The sequence below is a fragment of the Strongylocentrotus purpuratus genome, unplaced genomic scaffold (assembly GCF_000002235.5).
Source record: "Strongylocentrotus purpuratus isolate Spur 01 unplaced genomic scaffold, Spur_5.0 spur5_scaffold_5, whole genome shotgun sequence".
NCBI lineage: Eukaryota > Metazoa > Echinodermata > Echinoidea > Camarodonta > Strongylocentrotidae > Strongylocentrotus > Strongylocentrotus purpuratus.
In genome coordinates, this window is record NW_022145611.1 from 9623227 (window position 1) to 9647652 (window position 24426).

The following is a 24426-nucleotide window of genomic DNA, read 5'->3' on the forward strand; positions in this document are numbered from 1 at the left end:
ATTTATGTCTGGAACATTTCCTGATTCAATGAACCTTCATACCTTTATTTAAGAAATGTGATATATTACATGGTTCATCGAACTATCACCCAATATCGTTGCTTTCGTCTTTTCCCATTTTAGAAAGACTAATGTACAGTCGATTATTTACTTTCCTTCATAAGCATTTAATTATTTTTTTTCGGAACAGTTTGGGTTTCGAAAATGTTATTTAACAGAGTCAGCTTTACTTTTTGCATCCGAACTTTTGTACAAGTTTTATGAAAAGAAAGAGATAACTTTAGGAGTGTATTTAGACCTTAGTATAAGACATTCATAAAATGTTTGGATCACAAAATTTTAGGAATTAGAGGCGTTCCATTGGAATGGTTCCAAATCTGTCTAATAGAACACACATTGTAAAATATAATGAATCTGACTCTGAATTGCTATTAATGAAGCAAGGTGTTCCTCAAGGTAGTATCTTGGGCCCGTTACTATTTTTGCTCTTCATAAACGACATTTTTGAGTCTTCAAGGAAATTACATTTTACAGTACTGTATGCCGATGACACAAACATCTTCTATTCTGGTAAAAATTTGAATCACTTAATTTTCGAAGCCAATGCCAACTTCAAAAGGTTTGGTTTTCCGCAAATAAATTAAAAAAATAATCAGACCAAAACAAACTTCATGATATTTAACTATGACAACAAAAATGATAGTATAATTGAAAAGGTTAATCTGACAATAGATGGTAACTGTATTGACCAGGTACAATTTGCAAATTGCTTAGGAGTTGCCATTGACAAAACTCACATGGGAAAATTAATTTCCAAGAAGGTTCGATCTCAAGTCGGCGTTATGAGTAAGCTAAGAAGTTTTCTACCATCCTCTACTATGCTTTCTTTATAATATACACTTGTATATACCTATACCCAACGTATTTAACCAAGGAGGATATTACCTCTTTGTTTTAACTTAGTGTGGGCGAGAACGTGTAATAAATTATTAAAGCCCCTCATCATACTCCAAAAGCGGGCTGTTCGGTTGTGATGCAACGCTCCCTTCATGCAGGGCGCACACTTCTCCATTGTTTAAATCCTTAAAATTACTCAAACTTCCAGATATTCTTTCTCAAGGTACTTCATTATTTATGTACAAACTTAAAAATGGTATGTTACCAGTAACATTTTATGGCAGTTTTCTTTTGAACTCGGATGTCCACTCATTTAATACAAGAAAAATAATGACTTCCATCTACCAAAATTCACTAACTCATTTTTGCAAAATAAATCAATGAGATATAAAGGTCCTCATAAATGGAACTCCATGTTATTGTTAAGTAATTTGAAGTGTGTTAGGAACCACAACACATTTAAACTTAAAAGAACAATACTTGCCACTTATTGATTTATTGAAATACATAATTGATTCACATATTTTGTTAGTATGTGACATTATTAGTATTGTTTTGTGTCGTATTTCATCGTATTGTAATGTATTGTATCTGTATTTTTTAAGCTTTGGGTTTGCTTGTTTACAAGTTTTTAACTTATTTTAGCAATCCCCGTATTTGTAATGATTTCATTTTGATTTTTATCTTTTGCCGAATAAATGTGAATTGAATCCCCCTGAGGGGTGGGCCGATGCCGGAGGTACTGCAATATCGGGCCAACCCGAGAAGCAAGCCCTTATTCCATAGCCTAGATACAAAAATCACAAGCGACTCGGACCATGCAGATACTTTTTTTCAATTTTATTGTATACCAAAACTATATAAATATTTACAATAACATAAAAATATAAAGGTGAAAGTAGAAAACGAGTTGTACTTTACATAATTCCTAGAGGGAAAAATATTATTGTCGGTGTTATTTATAGAAAACCTCAATCAAAAGTTATGGATTTCAATAAACACCTTCAGTCTTGTTTAGAAAAATTGAATATCGAACATAAACATGATTATATAATGGGAGATCTTAATATTAATCTACTGAATCATGATAATGCTTCTGTGAATGAATTTTTGAGTGCAATACATTTGAATAGCTTTGTGCCCTTAATTGATAAGCCAACGCGTGTTACAGAGACATCCTCATCTTTAATTGATAATATTCTTACTAATAACTATGGATCAAATGTGCTTTCTGGCTTATTTTACAATGATATTACAGATCATTTCCCAGTTTTTCAAATAACCCACTTTAAATTTCATGCACAATGTACTCCTACTCGTAAATTTCGTCGTATAAATGAAAGTACTATTAGAGCTTTTGAAGAAAAGGTGTATAATGTTGATTGGAGTGATGTATTTAACTGTACAGATACTGATGAAGTTTATAATATGTTTATAGATATGTTATCCAAAGTTTACGATGATGTATTTGTAATGGGAGACAGTAAGACCACAAGAAAAATTATTAAAAAGCCATGGATAACTGTAAGCATATTAAAAAAGATAAGATTAAAAAATAAATTGTTTAAGAAGTATAGGAAAAATTGTACTGATGACAATAAGAAAAGATATGTCAAGGTCAGGAATAATGTTACTAAAATATTACGTTGTGCACGCATAAACTATTATAAACTTAAATTTCAGCTCTTTAAAGGAAATATGAAAAAAACATGGAATATGATAAATGAATTACTTGGAAAATGTAAGAAGAATTTACCATCATATGTTACTATAAATGGAATAGATGTACATGATGAAAAGGATATTGCTAATAACTTTAATACATATTTTGTAAATATAGGAGCCTCTATGGCTAATTCTATACAACAAGATGATAACTTTGTTGATTTTTTATCTGGAAGATGTAACAACACCATATTTTTAAAACCTGTTAAAGAAACTGAAATATTGGAAATTACTAAAAATATGAACTCATCAAGTAGTAGTGGCATTGATGACATTAGTCCCCTTGTTGTGAAAAAAATTATTTATGGTATTGTGAAGCCTTTATGCTTCATTTACAACCTATCATTTTCATCTGGAATAGTACCCTTGAAATTAAAAACAGCAAAAGTTACACCTGTCTACAAAAAAAAAGATATCCATGATATTTCAAATTATAGACCAATATCTGTTCTTCCCGTCTTTTCTAAGATATTAGAAAGGCTGGCTTATAATAGGATTTTTGATTTTTTTGTATAAAAATACTATATTAAATGAATTTCAATATGGTTTTATGAAAAATGTTTCTACTGAAATGGCACTTATTGACTTACATGATTATGTTGTTAATTCTTTTGCAAATAAATTATATACAGTTGGTGTTTTTCTCGACCTGAGTAAGGCATTCGATTCAATTGATTACTCAATATTGTTACATAAATTAAGTTATTACGGTATTAGAGGACTACCTTATTCATGGTTTAAAAGTTATTTACATAATCGAACTCAAGTTGTGTCTTACAACAATGTCATTTCAGATTCTTCTAATATTTCATTTGGTGTTCCTCAAGGATCGATTCTAGGTCCTTTGTTATTTCTATTGTTTATCAACGACCTCCCAAATTGTTCTAAAATATTAAAATTTATATTGTTTGCTGATGACACCAATATCTTATACTCAACAGATGATCATTTATCATTGTCAACTAATTTAAATAACGAACTACTAAAGGTCTCTAAATGGTTTAATGCCAATAAACTTACATTAAATATAGATAAATCAAATTATATGTTATTTTATACTGTGAAACAGAAACAAAAGTATAGTACTTTGCAAAACTTAGTTGTGAAACTCAATAATTCATCAATTGAACGTGTATATTGTACAAAATTTCTGGGTGTTTACATTGATCATGATTTATCATGGAAGACTCACATCTCTTATGTCAGAAAGAAGTTATCACAGAATATCGGTGTCATCAGCAAATTATGCCATATCCTACCAAAATGCATTCTTATAACATTGTATAATACTTTAGTCCTGCCCTACTTATCATACTCTAATGTTGTATGGGCTAATACATATTCTTCCAAATTGGAAGCCATTTTTATATTACAAAAGAGATTTGTTAGAATTGCCTCATCATCTTCATACTTGGCACATACTAAACCCTTATTCATAAAGTTAAGCATACTGAACATTTATAAATTAAATAATTATTTTAATGCAATACTACTTTTTAAACACAAGCTTGGTTTATTACCCAATAATTTATGCATTATGTTAACTTTAAACTGTTCAGTTCATAATTATAATACTCGAAACAAAATGAATTATTATTTATCTGCTATTACAAAACAATATGAATTACACTCTTTTAGACACAAAGCTCCTTCTGTATGGAATTCCTTACCGTCAGACATTACTTCTATTAATAGCCTGAACTCATTTAAAAGAAAGCTTAAATTATATCTCATTTCTAATAATCTTACATCATAAAAACACTCAATTACTCCACAATGCAAATTTGTTTGGGTTGTGCGGTCTACATGTATGTTTTTGTTTTTGCTTATGTTCTACTTTGATTTGTTTTGTTTTGTTATTTTTTGTTATTGTTTATTCAAATACCATATATCATTTGTATGATTCCTATACTGTTTTTTTTTTTCAGGTGGCTGTCCAGACAAACCCTCTAGGGTTTTTATACAGCAACCTAATTCCTATTTGTTTGTTTTTACTGTCAATATTGTACTATGTTAATCATATTTATGTAAAAGTAATATTTTGATGTCACCGTTTTTGTTTTTTTACTATGGAATTAAATAAATACTGAACTGAACTGAACTAAAGGTTACATGATCATTCCTGGCAAGGTTACGTACTTCTCTTTCCTATACGATATGAATACTAACTACATGTGTAACGAGGTTATATAGTGAAAGGATAATTACGAACTATACTTTACATCAATTATGTTCTTTCCTGGCAAGTTAACATACTTCACTTTCCTAACTCTACAAAATGTAACGAGGTTATAAGGTGAAAGCTTAATATAAAATATACTTAACATCAAGGCTTAATGTGCCTTCCTCAAAACTCAACTATATGGCAATTTACAATGTAACGGTTCACAAGAACAGATCAAAAGAACTTTGCATATTGATTTGTTTAACCCGGTAAGTTGAGCTGAATATCTTCCCCTATAACCGAAAAAAAACTTTTTCCCATTATTCCAAACTTTGTCAAACTTTTATCTAGACCATCTTTTCAGGTCTACAACCAATGTAAACAAATTTCGTCTCTGACTTTTAGTAACAAAGTATCTTCAGACACATAATCTTACTAAAAAATAAATAAAGATCTTCGATTCCACAACACACTGCTTTGTGTGTAACCACATAAAACCAAACTCGTGCCCATACAAATGCACTTATAGTGGTTGAGGGTCCATAAAAAAGAATATCCTTGTCAAATAAAACATGCCTACCTAGCATTTCCTTTGTGACCTTGGATAGCCAACAAATCATTTTCTGAATGGATTTACATTCCTAGAAAACATGGTCAATGCTTTTGTTATTTTAAACAAAAAAGGGCATTTGCAGTCGCTCATATGTCATTTCGCTAGATTTCTGTGTGTGTAAAGCCCTCCATGAATTAAAAAAAAAAAAAAAAGTTCAATGTAGCAGACGCCAAAGACCGCGCTCACCTTTAGAGGGCGGCATTCCACTTTGGAGGACGGGCTTCCGGAAAAGGACCTCTTTTGCACTGTTAATAGTCAAACTGAACAGACACGTACTACTTGTATGGATAAGGAAGACATGCCCTGATGCATTTCCAGAGAGTATAATGATTAGTGCGATATCCAATTAGATACCTTAATCTACTTCAGTGATATGCACACTCTTATTTCCACGGCATCAAATTTCACTCTAAATGGCGTCAGCTGGGAGTCAACTCTATTCCTAGTTAAAGTGACACGGATTCCGAATCAATTTTCAGCTGAGAATTGACTCAATTCAGAGTCAAGATGACTCCTTTTCCGTGTCACTTTAACTAGGAATAGAGTTGACTCCCAGCTGACGCCATTTAGAGTGAAATTTGACGCTGTGGAAATAAGAGTGTACTCCCTTTCTCTCACCACTCTAATTCTTCTTACCCCTCTTCTTCCTCCTTTATTCTCCCACATTTCATATCTCTTCATCGTTGTTGTCCACTCCAAATAAAACTTACTTTCAATTGAAAGAAGCAAAAGATCAGACAAACCAACCAATAAAAGTTTGAGCAAAATCGGATAACTAATAAGAAAGTTATGAATTTTTAACGACATGAAAAACTTTGAAAATCAGAAGACAAATAATTGGCAACTCACTCATGAGTCTGTGTATCATTGCCTCACTATCCATTGTATTCTTTATATAAATATAAATTTCCCCCTAAAAATGTATTTCCTCACATCAGCATCCAAGTGATATTGATAGTAATATGTTTTTGTGTGGATGCACTAATATAGAGTAATTTGTTTCCAGTTAACTCATGAAATAGTTATAAACTATTTATATAAATATCAATGATTATGAATATACAATATTCAGGAAATAGCATCAACTCTTCAAAGTTCATATCATATTTTGTGAAATGTCATGCACGCAATATGATACAAAACATATAACCTGGGCAAATGCATAGGGAAATCAATGGGCAGTGGCGGATCCAGAATTTGTTTCCTGATGTCAAGACAGCTACTTGTTTTGGCTAGCTTCAAATACCCAGGTCCTACCGTACCCGGTCGGTCTATCTTGGAGCTACAGCGGAGATATTGGTGGGTGATGGGTGATTCTTTCTTTGGTTTATTATTACCCCCTGAGGGGTGGGCCGATCCCGGAGGTACTGCAATACCGGGCCAACCCGTGACCAGGATGGAGCAAGCCCCTATTCCATGGTCTAGATTCAAAAATCAGTTTAATATACAAGCGACTCGGTGAGTCGCGTTTCAGATATTAAGCTGAAAAGAACAGATACTACACATGATCTTAGCCAAAAGGCCGAGAAGCGATAACTAGAAGAATTTTCATCGAATCCCATTAATTCAATGTAAGTGTTTAGTACTAGTTGAGAAAAAGGTGTATTAACCCTGCTGACACGCACGTTGAGCAAAAATGCCGTGAATTTTCAAAAAAATGACCATACCTATAGGAAACCAGATGTTTGTCACAATCACTTTAACGTAAATAAAAATCAAATAATCTTCCATTATATTCGATATTTGTAACAAACTTGTAAACCTGAACGTCTTTTGGATACAACGTGGTGTATTGGAACATGTACGCGAGATATGGCGATTTAGTCGTCCAAAACAGTCGCTGTGATAAATCGTTGCTATATTCATGAGACTTTGTTACACGATTATTAAGATGAAATGATAAAATATGTATTGTCCGTGAAGCATTACTTACAAAATATCATTTACATGTCAAAACCATATTTACATTGTCACTAACATCAGCCATTTTATACGTCATGCGCACGCATTTTTGTTCTGCCCACCGTGCGCGGCCTCTGACGACGACTAGCAAACCGCTCATTATTATTCATACAATTCATATGGTGATTTGGAACGATGCATTATGCATCGCACGATCCGGACGCGTTATTTTTTTATGCGGCACAGATTGGGGCATGGCGCGTGTTAAACCTATGGGAAGTACGTTCTTTCCCTTCTGAATAGTGTCTGCACGTACGTGAGACTATTCATGTTCGCTAGCGCATTAGCGCCCTATTAGCGCTGCGAAGAAGTTTGTATATCCATCGCGAACTACGTGTTTAGATAACATTCTTTTTCGTTTAAGTTAGTTAAGTTTTATTGACTAATTATTATTTTCTCTTTATTGACGTGCTGCCTCCTCTTCAGATTTCCAATTTGATTTTAATTGTTGATGTAATGATTTTCCATGCGGTAGTGGATTACATGTAACACTATTAAAAACAGACCTCTACTACTTATACTGTCTAGTACGCACACGACCAGTATTAGTCTGTAAATCAAGACCCCTTTTTAAAAAAAGCCCCAATCTGTGCCGCATAAAAAAATAACGCGATCCGGACACGTCAACGACAAACGTGCTCGCACTCTAAAGGGTGATCAAAGCAGTGCTGTTACTGCTCAGTGTACACAATTTTCTATCAAATATTTTGCTCTTGAACTGAGTCCCATTTAGAGTTATAAGTTGTGATAAAACAGTCACAGTTTTGCTCCTATTTCTTATATAATGTTAAAAGTGCCAGAAAAGACAAGCACTTCATCAGAACATATCTCTTTGATCAGAACAAGTTTCCTGATCTAGGTGAAAAAAGAAGAAATGGAACGAGAAAAAAAAAATTATCATTCAGTCCGGCATTCAGTTCACTCTGTGGCACAATGATAGCCCTACTGATTGACAAGATATCATTCAACACCACAGCGTAATTGCGATGATCTGACAGAGCCGACAAGCGATTAATCCATCAAAAGCTTGTGATCCAGTAAAACAATCAATCCCCGAGGGAGCAATAAATTCTCTGCCTTGCCTTGCCACTGTGACACGGCGATTTGGTTTTGCGGTCATCAATGTTTACGTAATCACCTTCACTACATTAAATTTTGTTGCGTATATAGTCTCTCTCTCTCTCTCTCTCTCTCTCTCTCTCTCTCTCTCTCTCCTCTCTCTCTGTCTCTGTCTGTCTCTCTCCTTCCCTCATCACCTCTTCGCTCTCGATCACCCCCCCCCCCCTCTTTATCATTTACCCATCTCTCTCTCTCTCTCTCTCTCTCCTCCCACCGACGTGCCAGCTATCTGTAAATCTGGAATAAATAACTTATTTTTACAAGATAGTTTTGACCCAAAATGGGCGGCCAGCAGCAAAGGGTGTAAATTGTTATGATGACAATGACGATGATTTTTATAATTATAATAATAATTATTATTACTATTATAATTATTATTATAATTGTTATAATTGTTTTTGTTGTTAACCTTTTAGCCATGTTCAATTTTAGGATTTATCTTTCAGACTGTAGTATAGTCTAGTCTTACTGGGGCATGATCTCCAAACGAACTGACTTTTAGTTGTGAGCTAGCTATAAGTACTAGAAAGAAATAGTCGTCTGGTATTGGGAATTCTTCTGTCAGGCGATCAGCCAGACGTAGTATCAGCGGAACAACCGTCCATATCAGAAACTGAAAAAGCTTTTGGTTTCATTCTTGACCTGCCACTGCATATGTTGCTTATTTGCTGGCAACACCCGCTAAAATGTTTTTAAGGTCATCATCATCAAATATAAACAAGCAACAAAAAAAAAAAAAATATGTTCCCTTCTTGAAACACTTCGTTTGAAAGGCACCGTGATCTTTTTCAGAGATCAATCCTGTACCTATATTATAGCTAGCTGTGGTATCTTCTTCTTCTTCTTCTTCTTCTTCTTCTTCTTCTTCTTCTTCTTCTTCTTCTTCTTCTTCTTCTTCTTCTTCTTCTTCTTCTTCTTCTTCTTCTTCTTCTTCTTCTTCTTCTTCTTCTTCTTCTTCTTCTTCTTCTTCTTCTTCTTCTTCTTCTTCTTCTTCTTCTTCTTCTTCTTCTTCTTCTTCTTCTTCTTCTTCTTCTTCTTCTTCTTCTTCTTCTTCTTCTTCTTCTTCTTCTTCTACTTCTTCTTCTTCTTCTTCCGTTCTTCCTCTCAGTTCTTCTTCTTCTTCTTCTTCATTCGTTGAATTCCTCCAATCCTGTGGATTCGCAAAAAGGTTAAGATTGTTGAGAAAGTGAAATACGAAAATACAGACATAGAAGTTTTAAGAACAGTGCATGAAGCAGACAGAATTGAACGATATTAAAAATGTGGGTATTCCAAAAAATGTGTTGTTGTAAAATATCAACCAAGAAACGTTTCCAGACTTATTCAACAATATTTCATAGTGCAGAGAGATATTAAATAAAACGTCTCCATTATTTTTAATTATATTACATACTTTCATACATTTTAATATTTGAAAATAAAAGATAAATTAATAAAAGAATAATTTTTTAAAGCTGCGATTCTGAGGAATTTACCAGGGAATTTACCTTTATCAAATGCAAATCGAGCATTCTGATTGCAGACTAATACTGCAGCCATCACGAGACCAACATTGCGTTGCCCAGCTGAAAAGTCGCTGCTATACAATTGCAAATTCAATCAGCCAGAAACTAAAATTGTTGCCTTATTTCAAGTTTTAGAATGTGCTGGTAGTGATAACTAAGTGACCATTCATCATTGAGTCTATATTAGTTTGAAATTTTCTTTCGAGAACTTAGTGAAAGACAACGAACAAGATGGTTGAGGTGAGTAATTATTTTCCCCTACAAATAGTAGAGTAGATGGGACTGTAATATTTGCCACTTTCAAGTTGGGGGCATTAAAAAAAAAAGTGGCTGAAAGACAAAGCCTCAAAAGGCAAAGTGAAATGTAAAGTAGTATTTAATATTCATTCAACAAGTAAATTTGTCGAGGTTTGATGTGCATTTGGTGAATAAAGGTGTATGAAAGTTGAATTTTAGACAAAATATTCAATGCCAACGGCCAACGGCCTACTTTTTTATTTAAAAAAGACAAAATCAGAACTGAGTTGAGTGACATTCTTCTTCTTCTTCGGGTTACATCTGCCTCCGTCAGGTTTGAAGATTCTTGCAGATACTTGACTTAGTGTGTGTGGGTAGCTGAGTTTGGGTACACGTGCAGCATGCATACTATTTAGGTGCAATTAAAAAGTCTTGTCTGGTCTTTAGCTTATGAGATGTGACACATAGAACTTTCCGCATTGAGCGCTGTGCACACAGTTTACGCTCTACCATTTGCTGAGCTGCTCGAGCGGCTTTGAATTTATAGAGAGGTTCTACTTAACTTAAGCGTAACTTACATGCAATGGCAATACGTACTATTACATTATACATAACACACTAACATGTCATGCTTTAAACAGGTGACGCACTTGACACATAACTGATGCACACTCAGCTCAGCATAGGTACATACATAAAATAGAAAAATCAACAAACATTTCAGTACAACTTGCAATTTTGTACCTTAAATATGATATTCGTGAACAATAAAGACATCTACACAGCATAAGTTTGTATGGCATTTACACTAAATAATTTCGAAATTACATGTGAAAAAAGGAACTTGATAAAACACATATAGCTTGTAAAATTAAAGTTTCTGAAAATAATGTTGACACAGTGTCATTCATAATAAGGTAGAAGTATAATAATTAAAAAGCAAAGTATACAGACAAAAACAATGAAATGATATGGATGTTGGATGTAAGAAAGAAGAGAAATAGGAAAAGAAGGTAAAGAATGGGGGTCAGCTCTCTGTCAGGGACCGCAAGTCTGACTTCAAGTAGTCTGCTGCCCGTAATAAAAAACTGAGACCAGTTGGACGAACGTCTTGATTGCGTCAATCTTTTGCCAAGGGGCCAGCATTGATGATGTGATGGTCTCAATGTCTCCCTTCAGCTTCCCAATCAGATCCCTGAGATTCGTGAAACGAGGCAAGCCAATGGGAACTCCGAGGTAGGGGTACTGCTCTTTCTCGTTGAGGGCTGGCATCACCTGGCCTTGGACAGTGTATGTGCCTGGGAGGACAAATGTTCCGTTCCAGCATGAGAGTGAGAGGGAGGCACACTCTGTTTCAAGTTTTATTTCAATTCAAGTCCATAAAAAACATATAAGATAAAGATTATACACATACAGAAAACAGAGAACATACACAAAATGGAAGCATATATCTACAAATATACCGGAATTATACAAAGTTAATCAGCAATAAAAATGAAGTGGGGAGACTGCAGGCCCTATTATTAAAACATACATACAAGTTCCAACAATTGCCTATAAAAGATATAACAATAACAAAACAGTGTACAAAACATAGTATTAACTTGCAAATATTATTATTGATTTAAAAACCGATTAAGTATTTTTTAATTTTAGATTTAAAAGAGTTAAAGAATGTCGTATCAGGGATATCTCTGGGAAAAAAATTCCATATTTGGGGGCCAGTGTGTCTAAAAATAAATATGTTCTCTTGGGTTGGGGTCTCCCGGTACATAGGCCTATTGGGTAGGCAGTGGTTCAACACGTGAGGCAGTGTCTCTTGTGGAGGACATCGCCTGCACTTGCCGTTGGCATTTGCCTTCCACCTCTTTGTTGCTACATTTGTAGGTAGGCAATTTAGTCGAGCTTGGTGGATAAACCTCCAGTCACAGAACCGGATGAATTTTCCACTTGCATGCTAAGAAGAGCCGTTGGGCGAACGGATCGTTGCTCAGAGATCTGGCAACTTTCCCTGGGTCTGGTAGGGACTTGAGTTTCCCAGCATTCGTAGTTTGTTGGATGAGCCTCAGTCCTCTTGTTATTGCTGTTGATAGGATGTCCCTTATGTGGTTGTTGTTTGCCTGATGAGTTGAAAACAACTGTACCACTGGTGGTGGCTCTGAGAGTAAGATGTAGTCTTCTTGCGGCCGACCTGGTTCGAGACTACAGAAAAGAAGCTTGGCCGCTATCACCAGAATTGGCAAGGAGACCCTCGCTGCTGCCAGACAATTCGTTGTAGAGGTCCTCTTTAGTCGGGGATGCATGGATTGTCCGATGTACTACCGACTTTAGTTGGGATCTTGCTATCGTCTGAACAACTTCATCGTCAGACGACAGGACACATATGGCTTGGGTGATAACTTGGATGTCCGCATCTACTTTGGGGTCTATGAAGGCTAGAACACCTGATTCCCTAGCCGCGAAGATGTACGCGTTGGCCGCCCAAAGGGGGAGCTGGCATATCTTCTTAACGTTGGTGGTGGTGGCAGACTTCAGGGACCGCAAGTCTGACTTCAATTAATCTGCTGCTCGTAATATGAAACTGAGACTAGTTGGACGAACATCTCAATTGCGTCACTCTTTTGCCATGGGGCCAGCAATGATGATGTGATGGTCTCAATGTCTCCCTTCAGCTTCCCAATCAGATCCTTTAGATTCGTGAAACGAGGCAAGCCAATGGGAACTCGAAAGGTAGGGGTACTGCTCTTTCTCGTTGAGGGCTGGCATCACCGGTGGAAGATGCATGTATTGGAGGAAGATAGCATACGGATGGCCTGGATGATAGTCTGTATGTCAGCCTCCTTCTTTGGGTGTTGGATGCCTCAGCCCCCAGCAGTCTTATCCGCAAAGATGACATTGTTGGTAGCTCTCGTTGGGATACTGCAGATCTTTTTATTCGTTCTGATGAGTGTTTGTGTTAGGCGTGTCAGGTATTGTTTCTGGATCTCTCCAGCACGTAAGATAAAGGTAAGACAGGGCTGGATGAAGACGTGTATAGCGTCCAGCTTCTGCCAAGGGGCCAAGAGGGAGTCAGCAATGGCTTCCAAAATGAATGTATACAATGATCAGTTCTAAACCAAATACCATTAACTACAATTTTGTCTTCCGCCCACTTAATGTCAGCTTTTAATTTCCGACCAACAAAATCACCTAATTTCGGATCGGTAGAGCCCCAAGGGTACGCCGAGATACCGGTAGTGTTGTTCTTCATTCACTGGTGAGAACTAAGTCGTCAGCATACGCTAAGATTGACACGTCTTTGCCATGGACTTTGGTTTGGTGGTTGATGTTTTGCACTGATCGTAGTATCAGCTCTATGACCAGGTTGAAAAGGATTGCCGACAGTGGGCATCTTTGAGGGAGTCAGCAATGGTTTCCAAGTCTTGGATGAGTCTAGTAGCCAGGGAGACAATGTCACCATCAGATCGGTAGAGCCCAAAGGGTACGCCTGCTCGGATGCCACAGACAAAGGGCATCCAGACCTTCTGGTGTCTTACTCAGCAGAACAATTAGATCATCAGCGTAGGTCATGATGGATATGCGTTGACCTTGCACCATAAGCCAGAGGCCATCATCCGTTGCCTTCTTCTTGACTGCTCTTATGATAAGTTCAATTGTTTAGTTGAACATGATGGCAGACATGGGGCATCCTTGTTTAACACCGGACTGGATCTGTAGGGGGTCAGTCTTGCCACTCGTGCTGAGAAAGGATGTGGATGCTCCCGTGTATTTGTCAGTACTGCATGGAAAGCCTGGTGGGGGATGCTTCCGAAGGCGTTCCTAAGATCTAGCCAGGCGATGTTGGCAGTCTTCTGGTTTCGCTTGGTATCTTTGATAACCGACGACAGCAGAAGGTTGTGATTGCACGCCCACTGTGTCAGCCTGTCTGAAAGGATACCCATGAAAAGTTTGTATAGGCATGACTGTAGTGCGATCGGGCGGAAGTTTGCTGGGTCATCGGTTGTACTGGACTTGTGAATGAGGATGGTTGTAGCTACCTTCCAGGCTGATGGCATACAGTGTTCCTGTAAGCACCTGTTGACCATACTGTGGGTAACACGGCACGCACCATCAACTTGTCGAATATGCTTATACTCGAGGCGGTCCTTTCCAGGGGCGGAATTGCTCATGCGAGAAAGGCGTATACTGATCTCTTGCTGAGATATAGGAGAGATTAGGGCGGGTGCAGACTTGGCTAACTGTTGTACTCTATTCTCATCAATTTCAGGAGGAGCATAGACGTCTTTGAAGTAGTCTAGCAGTTGCTCATTGCTGCCAGATGGATAGGCGTTGTCCGTGTACCATAATCCCGAGGTCTTCATCAGTTCCCTTGAATTGATCTTTATTTCATTCATCATAAAAACGTCATAACAACATATAAAATACAAACATAGCATACAAGTTAAAGAGAAACATTTACATTAGAATACAATAACAACAAAAATGTCATATGAATGTGGAGACAGCTAGGAAAACAGTAATACAGTATAATATTGTTGCTTAAAAAGGTGATTAAAAAAAACTAATGCCTAAATAGGCCGCTCTTAGGATTAGCTCAATTGTTAAGTTGAACAGGATGGCAAACATGGGGCATCACTGGCCTGGATCTCTAGGGGGTCAGTCTCACCACTCGTGCTGAGAAAGGATCAGGGGGTCACCAGGTACATGTTGGTCTTGGAAGGCATCCCCATTTTAAATGCTCTTCCCTGGGCGTTATTAAATGATGTTTTGGCATCGTCTGATGGATACCATGTTGGGGCGGCAGTTCAATATCAATATCATTCTTCCATCTTCTTACCCCCGAGTTGATGGGGAGCACCAATTTATTTATTTATTTATTTCGTTTTATTACAACAGGGTAGCCCCATCAGTAGTTAAAATACTGTTATACTTGGGGGCCCTGCATAACATAAATATACATATAAAGACATACATATATACATGAAAGCATATCATTACATGGTGAATATTAAACATGATAGAATTTCAGCTAGAATTTCAGATGAAGTGGCCTGTGTTGTGCCATGAGAATCCATTCATTGGTGAAGCCATCAGTTTGTAGTAAGGCAGCCACTTTTCCCTGGTCAGGGAGAGTTATTAGTTATTTAGTTTCCTAGCGAACTTCTTCCGCACTCTTCATCCCTCAAGATGTCTTGCTGCAGCTCGGGCTCGGGACCAAAGAATTGACATCTGTCCTGAGATGTGAATCAAAAATGCAAGATGATTTTGTTAACATACCCACATTTTCTTTCTTTTAACCTTCAGCAACTGAAAAGATACCTTTGGAGTCTTTTGCAAATGTGAGTATACTCTACATGTATATTATTATTCTTTATTCATTGTTGCTAATGTTTTTACTGAATTATAATTCATTTTCAAGTAGATACAGCATTTCTTAACTGTCTGCCTGACTTATATTATGCCTTCAGGCTTCAGTATTGTTTGGTAGCCACCTATTACTAAGGGTTTGGCCAGGGTTGTACATAAGTGTCCCATCAGGGCAGAATTTTTTTTCTTCAGAATTACAGATATTTAATTCAATATTACTGATATTCTATAATTCAGTTATTACTTTTTTGTGTGATCCCCTGTGGTCGATTGTCAATTAAACCTTTTAAAAATAGCATTTTTTGGCTGTTGATTTTTAGGGTATGACACTAAAAAGGTAGAATGGGAAGGCTCGAGGCAAGTACCTAGGGGATTTGTGAGAGAAACCTTCATTCATTTAACTGGAGTGCTATGATACAATATTATGTATCAGCCATCTCAGAGCCATTGCCGATTGTGATAAGTTTATTTGCAAGGGAGTAAAACATTCAGTAGATATTATTATAAAAAGAATTATCTACCTGTCTGGAACATGTGATTTGCTAACAAATTGATTACAATATTTGATTTCATCAGAACCAAATTTATAAAATGTCAAACTTTGCTTTTCTCTATGAATGCCATTCAGGGTGGAAGGGCTCGAGGCTATTGTAATTACAGACAGAGATGGTGTCCCAGTTATCAAAGGTAAGATAATTTATATGTTAATATCCTCTATTCAAAAAAAATATGAAACATGAAAAGTTCAGCAGAAAATGTCTGTATTGCAGACACTTCGACTTGGTAAAGAATCGTACATATTCAGATATCAAAATTAAATACAATACTAATCGGGTGATTATTATGAAGGAGCAAAGAGCCTGACATAATCTCAATGTAGGCGTTTAATTAGTTAAAGATTGTGCTAAATAGTACTGTCAAATTTTGTTTTATTGATTTGCACTTGAAATATAGTGATCACATCAAATTTTATACAGTTTTAAGTGTCAAGTTGGCAAATTTAGTTGAGCTATGGAGACATCACTTGAATGGAGTCACATCCCATGGAACACAATCATGAATAAATAGTCTAAATCCTACACCCCATTATATCACCTTTACCCTTTAAACATCATGCCCTGAGATTACTCTGGCGAGAGTCTATAGAAAATATACGTTATACCAAAATCAGATCATTAAAAGGACAAGTAGGCCTACATGTTCAAGACTTTTGTTAACTTTTTTCCTTCTTTTTCTCCTCCTCCTTTTTTCTCCTTCTTCTTGTTTCTCCTTCTTCTTTTTCTCCTTTTTTTTTCCTTTTTCTTTTTTTTTCCTTCTTTTTTCTCCTTTTTTCTCCTTCTTTTTCTCCTTTTTTTTTCCTTTTTCTTTTTTTTCCCCTTTTTTTTCTTCTCCTTTTTTTCCTTCCTTTTTCTTGTTTCTCCTTCTATTTTCTTCTTTTTTTTCTCCAGTGAAATCTGATGAAACCCCAGAGCATGCCATGAGGCCCGCCTTCCTTGCTACATTTGCCATGGCTGCCGACCAAGCCAGTAAACTGGGGCTCTCGGCCAACAAGAGTATTATCTGTACCTACACATCACATCAGGTGAGAATTTGACCAATGTGCTGGCCGTAGATAAAGATGGCTCCTTATCTTACTTCCCCTTACCTCTTCTTCTTCTTCTCCCTCCTCCTCCTCCTCCTCCCCCTCCTCCTCCCCCTTCTTCTCCTCCTCCTCCTCTTCATCCCCTACCACCTCACCACTAATGCAACCTTTCCACTCCCAATTATGTATTTTTTATTTCAATTTCCAGGAAACGTAATATGAAATATTGATACAATACAGTGTTGGTAGTTTTTACAATACCATCAACAAACTGCCTTGCGGATTGCCGTGAAGAAATATTGATTTCTGTTTAAAGTAGATATTCATTGATTTTAAATCTAGCTTTATTTTCATTATTGCAAAGTTGAAACTTTGATTCGACAAGGTTATCAAAATTCAATGCTTGGAAACATTCGAAGTAATGCTTATTATAAATTACAAAACGCTTAAATACAGCCCCGGCATAGCACCTGAATAGCTCTCCGAACGCTGCTGAGATGTGTGAGATCACAGCAGGGACATGATTTGCACAAGCAGACGATGTACCATGACATCTCACACATTTTCAGTGCCTGTATTTTCGTCTTCTCTTGAGTTCTTTCTCTTACTTCACTACCGCCAGGCTAAATGTATAATCTATTGCCTCACTCTAAACCCCGCGCATGGTTTTATTTTGATGACAAATGCAGCGATACAAAAATAAAGGAATCTGTCGCTTGTAAACAAAATAAGACGCCATTGTATATTCAGCTGCAGACACCGCGGTATGTTCGGCGTTTTAAGAGGGAACAAATGCCGTCCTTAATATCAATCCGGGGGCTTTTCAATTTGAAAGGCTGGTTTCTTTGATTGCTAATTAACCCCTATCCTTATCAGAATCGGGTCATGTCCCCTTTTGATCGGTTTGACGTGCCAGTACATTTATATACACTAAACTCATTATAATTTGACAAATAATAGCTTTGCAATTATGTTCATTCTTTATGGGATGTCGTCTGCTTGGGCAGTATTGGTCCCTGTTGTGACATCATTAAAACATCGTTATTTTCTGGCGAATCTCTCGTATATCCCAGCTGCTATGGAGGTGGTTGTATTTTTATTTTTATAAGTCACCCGATATGTAGCTGACCTCAAACTTGTACGATGGCCATCTGTTAGCTTACCAGTTTCTAGTGATACATTAGTTGACATATTTGTGATTTTCTTAGAATTTCACCTTTAAGGGCTTTTTCCAGTTGTTATTATTTAATCATCATCATCATCATCATCTCCTTATCACCTCCTCATCATCAGCATGACTGTGATTTATGTTTTTAATCCACCATGTACCGGTACTCCGGTAGATTTATATTTTTATGACGAAAAGGGCCAATGTAATGTGCACACCCTCCACCACTTTCAGGAGAATTATTCATCATCATAATTTCCTCACCCAAACCATGGCTGAACACACGCAATCTCTCATTGCCCCTTTTCCGTCATGATTTATGAATAAAGTGTGTCATTCTTACTAACATAGTACCTCCATTCAATCAATTAATGATATAGAAACATAACTTGCAAAGATAACATCTCATTCTTTTTAACTTTAGGTTGTGCATTTCAACAAGCAGCCCCTCTTTGTCAGTTTGATAGCCTCAAGAAAAGCTAATACAGGTAAGAATTTAATATATTAATTGAAATAATGTATCTTAAAATATCAAATACCTTTCACAGTATATCATGCGTGTATGGTATGGTGCTCTACCTAACTAGCACAGCTAGTGCTGTTTAAAAAAAAAAATGATTTTCTGTTTTTGTTATGTTTTTTGGGGGGGAAGGGTGGAAGGCCTGACTTGAAAGGTACTGTTACTTGTTTCAACTAAAAAAATGAAAGTGTTAAGATATGTGCATTTTGAAAAAAACTCACAGAAATTGTAATAAATTATTTGCATTTTCCAGTTGTAATGCACCAATGTGTCAAATCTGCAGCATTTTTTAGTGGCAGTTTTTGGAATATCATTAGTTTAATTTTAATCATATTATAGAAGGTTCTGGTGATTTTCTCATTTATATGAAACTTCCAATTGCATGTTCTTTACCTAGCTTAATGCACTTTATCTTCTCTTTTTGTATTGCAGGGTTGTTAATGGATTTGGAGTCGGAGGTTGAAGGTTTGCTTCCTGAGCTAAAGGCTGCCATTGACATATAGGCTCTAGTTTCTATCCTATTCTTTTTATGTTGTAGTCTGTATTATGTTGTCCAACAAAACCCTAGGTTTTAAATGTTTGAAATCAGCACATCGTAAGATGTAAGATGATGTTATGGAAAAAGAATGTCCTCACTTGTAAAGAGCAGGCCTCGTAAGAGAATTCCATTTTGGTTTAGAAAAGTGCAGGAGGATTGACTGGTACAGTTCATAAGATTGAACTTCCAATATTCCAAAATAGTATTTGTAGAGTATTTCTATTTTTACGTCTAAATACGTTTGATTTTGCCTTTCATAATGCATGCCAGGGAAATTAGAATAATCAGGAGGAAAAATTAAATGGGAATTGGTTCCATATTTTTTCGCTTCTAATTTCACAGAACTGTATCCAACCTCGTAGCTTATTTTGGGGCATTAACTTACAAATACTATGACTGTACAAATAAAAAAGTTACATTTTACATTATTATTTAGACATTAATTTCAATGTATCATCTTTATAAAGTTTGATATAAATGGCTTTTTGACTGAAGAAAAGGTTAAAGTTCATCAGGTGTCAATCAAGTGTTGTGAAAATGACCATGTTGTCTTTAAAAATGTATTGTACTGTATTTAGAAAAGACTAGCAATATAGTAGTTATATATACATCTAGTTTGAGTGTACCAATCACTAAAAAATATTTTGTTTTCCATGTCGTGATACTATATTCCAAAGGAGTCTGCTTCTCTTGATTTCTCTGCTTTCTTTTAGAGTACTTTTCTATTATTACATAAGTTGGGATTTCCTGTAACACAGGTAATGGCTTTCTGGCTCTGAACAGATGATATAGATGTCTATGATATATCTCATTAAAGGTGAAATGGATTATTCATTATATGAATTATCTAACAAATAATACATGTACAACTGTATTTAGTCAACATGGCGATCAGTAGGCCTGTTGCATAAAATTTACCATTGATGGTAACTTTGCCATCAATGGCAACTACCATGGTAACAGGGCTCAACAGCCAATCAAAATCAAGGTTTCCATGGTAGTTACCATCAGATTCCATGACATTTGCTCCGGCGACAATTGCTCCGCTGTAAATTTCATACACTAATCGAATGGCTTACTTCAACCCTGGATTCAACACTATACCCTACCCTAAACCTAACCCTAAACCTAACATAAAACCCTATTGAAACCCTAACCCTAACCCTACATCTTAGACGAAATAAAGCCCGGAGCAATTGTCGCAGGAGCAAATGTCGTGTCACCAGTTACCATCAATGGTAAGTTTTGTGCAACAGGGCCTAGGACAATTAGTCTACTGCAAATGACTATCAAAATTAAAAACTGATAAGTTATATAGGTTTTGCGGCTGGTAGGTAACCAAATTTAGGTTTTACAAGAGCCCTGTGATAGTTTAAATATGAATACAGTAAAGAAAAAGTTAAAAGAGCATATGTAGAGATGTTTAAACTTGATGTCATGTATTTTCAAACTCATCGAATGCAGATTGCATACTCTCTGGCATATGGATGTAAATTTATGTATATTTCATTTTGTAAAAATATAAATAAATGATATATTTACATGAACACATAAAGTGCCTCAAACACTAGTCTTACTTCTAACTTGAGTTTCTTTTACCGATTGCAAATTATAGATAAGGCTATTACATACGGTTTTGAAGATCAGTTATATTGTGTTTGAATGTAAATTAGAAAAGTATTGGGCTATGCGAGAAGCAATGAATGTCTTTCGTCTTCTTTTTGCATGGAGTTTACTTTAAACAAACAGAAAATGAAATTTCTAGAAATATGATTTTCTCTTTGAAATTCAGATACCGCCCGCCAAATGACTTTTTGGTACCCTCTCTTCAAATTTAATCTAAGCTTTACAAATATGTGCATTTATTAATTACAGTTGTGATTAAGCTGTGATAAAACATCGATAAATCTCAATTTTCGTTTATTCTGGGACGCACTCAACATTTACAATAAAGGACATTGCATAGGACATTCTTGTGACACAGATCCAAGAATTGTCTTGGAGAATCAAAGCCAGATTGCATCTCAAATTTAATGCACACCCACTGCCACTACTGACACAAATGCCTTAAAACCATGCTCCGCGCTAGCTGCCTTTTGCACAAAATGAGGAAGATTTGGAGCGACAACAGTTGGATTTCCATTATAAATGCTGTTCTACAGACAGACACACACATTCATACACCCCAAACACAACTCAAATAACGACAACATAATTTATTTACAGATTGATCAACTCTTTTGTTCACATTATGTTAAACACTGTCTGAAGAAAGTGTCATTGCATATCAAGACAACAGAAAACACAACAGAGACTTGAATTTTATTCATGTTTCTTTTATTCTCAATGGTCATTACAGAGTTAATTATAACAATGAAAATATGATGATCTAGGCATCATCTCATATTCAAGACACTGCATGCATTCATCTGTATGTTTTCTAAAAACAACAAATAATTTGCATTTACTTCACATAAAAGTGAGAGAGAAAGAGAGTGAGCGAGAGAGAGAGAGAGAGAGAGAGAGAGTGAGAGACAGAGGAAAACAGTATGCTCTATAATTTCAGTAAGTTTTTTTTTAGCAAAAACTCGTAAAAATAATACAATTACAAAAGAGAGGGAGGGAAGGGAGAAAGGGTGGGAGGGAGGGAAAGAGGAAGGCAGTTTAGTGTCTAGAATTAATGGAGACATGTTTTCTTAAGCAAACATCATAAAGCATCAAGGCATTTGCCGAGGTCATGGCAATAGCTGATCTTCACCAAGCTCCAACTTATGGCCAGCTATCACTTTTATTTTAGACTTGTTTGTGTCGTCGGCCAATATAGGAACATCACCAAACGCTGTTTCAGGCCTTCACCAACTGCTCTATCCTGCTGCCAGCTACTGCGCTGTATTTATGAGGCAGGTAGAGAGTGTTGTGGGTTGATCTTTTGGTCAGCTCCATATCCTTGCCTCTTTAACAACTCTGACAGACCCTGGTTTGAAACAGAGTCTCATCTTCTGAGCGGTTACATTAGGAAAACCTGTCTCAAAACGTAATCAATCGGTCAGATCTGACTGTTATACATCTGCGATAAAGGGAATTACAGATAGACTCCCACTATCGTGCAACTGCAGCTCCATGTGTCAGATAATTTGCTGCTGCTGTGGCTTCATGATCTCTTCCAGGCTCCTTTATGTTATCAACAGGGGGGTGTTTCACAAAACTTGTCATCAGTGACAAATGCAGTTTTTTGTTATAAGCTACTGAAATCCTTGCTTCTGATTGGTTATCAGCAGATTTGTCACTGATTTTTGTCATTTGTCAATGAAAAAAAAAGGCTTTGTGAAACAGGTTCCTGGTCTGAGGTAGGAAGATATCCAGACCTTGGTGGGATTCCTGCTGGTCTAGTTGATGTTGCCGTTAGAATTCATCTTCAATTTCACTCAACTCTCTAAGCTATTGCTCTATTATGGTAGTACCTTCAGCCATCAAAAGTCATGGTGCCGACTTGGGGAGCACCTCAAAACTTTAAGTTCACTTTAAAATTATTCAAAATCACAAGCCATCAGTCGGTACTGCTGTTAGAGGAGATCTTCACCAAACTCTTTCATCTTACTGCCATCCAGCGAAGTACTCGGAAGGCATGTAGACTGTCCAGCCATCACGCAAACTACTTGGCATTGGATGCTCAGTTATAGTAGGTATCTTAGTCATCCATTATGGTACTTGGGTGACAGGTGGAATGTCCTGCCATCATGCCAATAGGACCTGCTTCAAAAGCACTACATTTTCTTTCCTTTCACTTCAAAATCGTTAGCCATAAGTCCAGGCTATGGTTATAGAAGATCTTCACTAAACTCTTTCATCTTGCTACCACCCGCCGAGGTACTCGGGAGGCGGGTGGACCGTCCGGCAATTATATTACGGCTGTGGCCTGCCTGCTGGGCTGGCTGCTGCTGCTGCTGAGGAGGCTGTATCATCCCATCAACGTAGGCCTTGACCGCTAGACTCGTCTTGGGCCCAGTCCTCCAGAGCTGTCCGTCTTCATCGGCTATGCTGGTCTCGACGTTGATGGAATGAAGGCCAGCCGATGGGAACGACAGGAGGACTTGTCGGCTGAAGTAGTCGTTGTGAGGCGTGATGCGGCATTCAATTTCCTTTGGTCCAGTCTGCAAAGGAAAATTGTCAATTTGTAGAATTTTAATCAACAATGTTAACATCTCAAAGGCTAAAGGTCAAACTGATGAAAGGACAACGATAAAAACGTCACATGCTATATGGTATTCAATTGCACATTCTAATAAAGTCATCAATGGCGAACAAAATACACCAATACAGTATTTTTGTTAACATAGTTGAGAGGTGCTCGATGCGTGAGTGTGCCTGCACCAAGGCCAGTCTATTTCTGGTTAGTAACCTTCTTTGTTTTACAGATATTTCTACAACTTTCGAAGCTTCTCACCTCCTGTTGTTTTTCCTCAGTTTTGTTGTTGGATGAGGACGTGGTGTTGACATTGATGACGATTTGATCCACTTTTCGAAACAATCCTGTTGTGAATTAAAGGAAAGAAAGAAAAAAGAACATGAATCAGAAGAGCGACAAGTCTGTGCTGTACCAAATACATCTAAAAAAAAAACAGATTTATAAAGCATTACACCTCTTGAATCCTTGCCCACAATCACTTCACATATGATGCAAGATATAATAATACACTTGATTTGGCCTGCTTACAACAGTTTATCTTCTAAGCTCTCAATTATCAGAAGAAATACAAAAATTATGCACTTCCTTCCTTTCGCAATATATCAGTTTTATAAAGATTTTGAAGTTGTGTCTCTCTTGCTTTCATCCAATGAAGAGGCATATTAATGAGATTGTGAATTGGATTCTCTTTTTTTCTGTGATAGAGTTTCAATATGTGCTTTTGCTTTTTTTTTCATGACACAAAATAGTTCATAAATTTGTATCTGCATGCTACCTTCATCAATTCAACCATGGCAGAAGTGATAACTCAACGAGTTTCAATGAGTTACTAGAAATTGTGAT

The 24426-nt window shown here is 36.6% G+C and overlaps 2 protein-coding genes and 1 non-coding gene across 3 annotated transcripts in view; 1 reads left to right on the forward strand and 2 right to left on the reverse strand.

Moving 5' to 3' along the window:
* Positions 1-6741: 6741 nt before the first annotated feature.
* Positions 6742-6933, reverse strand: LOC115917863. The gene has a single exon (XR_004066744.1). It is a non-coding gene; the product is annotated as a U2 spliceosomal RNA (small nuclear RNA).
* A 3083-nt stretch (positions 6934-10016) lies between these two features.
* Positions 10017-20068, forward strand: LOC763303 (ragulator complex protein LAMTOR3). Its single transcript, XM_001199222.4, has 6 exons — positions 10017-10225; positions 15527-15561; positions 16218-16276; positions 17038-17171; positions 18764-18827; positions 19292-20068. The coding sequence occupies exons 1-6, from the start codon at positions 10217-10219 to the stop codon at positions 19360-19362; spliced, it is 372 nt and encodes a 123-aa protein (XP_001199222.1). The 5' UTR covers positions 10017-10216; the 3' UTR covers positions 19363-20068.
* Positions 20069-23168: 3100 nt separating this feature from the next.
* Positions 23169-24426, reverse strand: part of LOC100889092 (integrator complex subunit 7) — a 49402-nt gene continuing 48144 nt past the window's right edge. Inside the window, exons 19-20 of the mRNA XM_030999672.1 lie at positions 23842-23927; positions 23169-23548 (exon numbers count right to left, since the gene is read on the reverse strand). Coding sequence (XP_030855532.1) covers positions 23216-23548; positions 23842-23927 — 419 coding nt within the window. The 3' untranslated portion in view covers positions 23169-23215. The remainder of the gene's footprint in view (positions 23549-23841; positions 23928-24426) is intronic.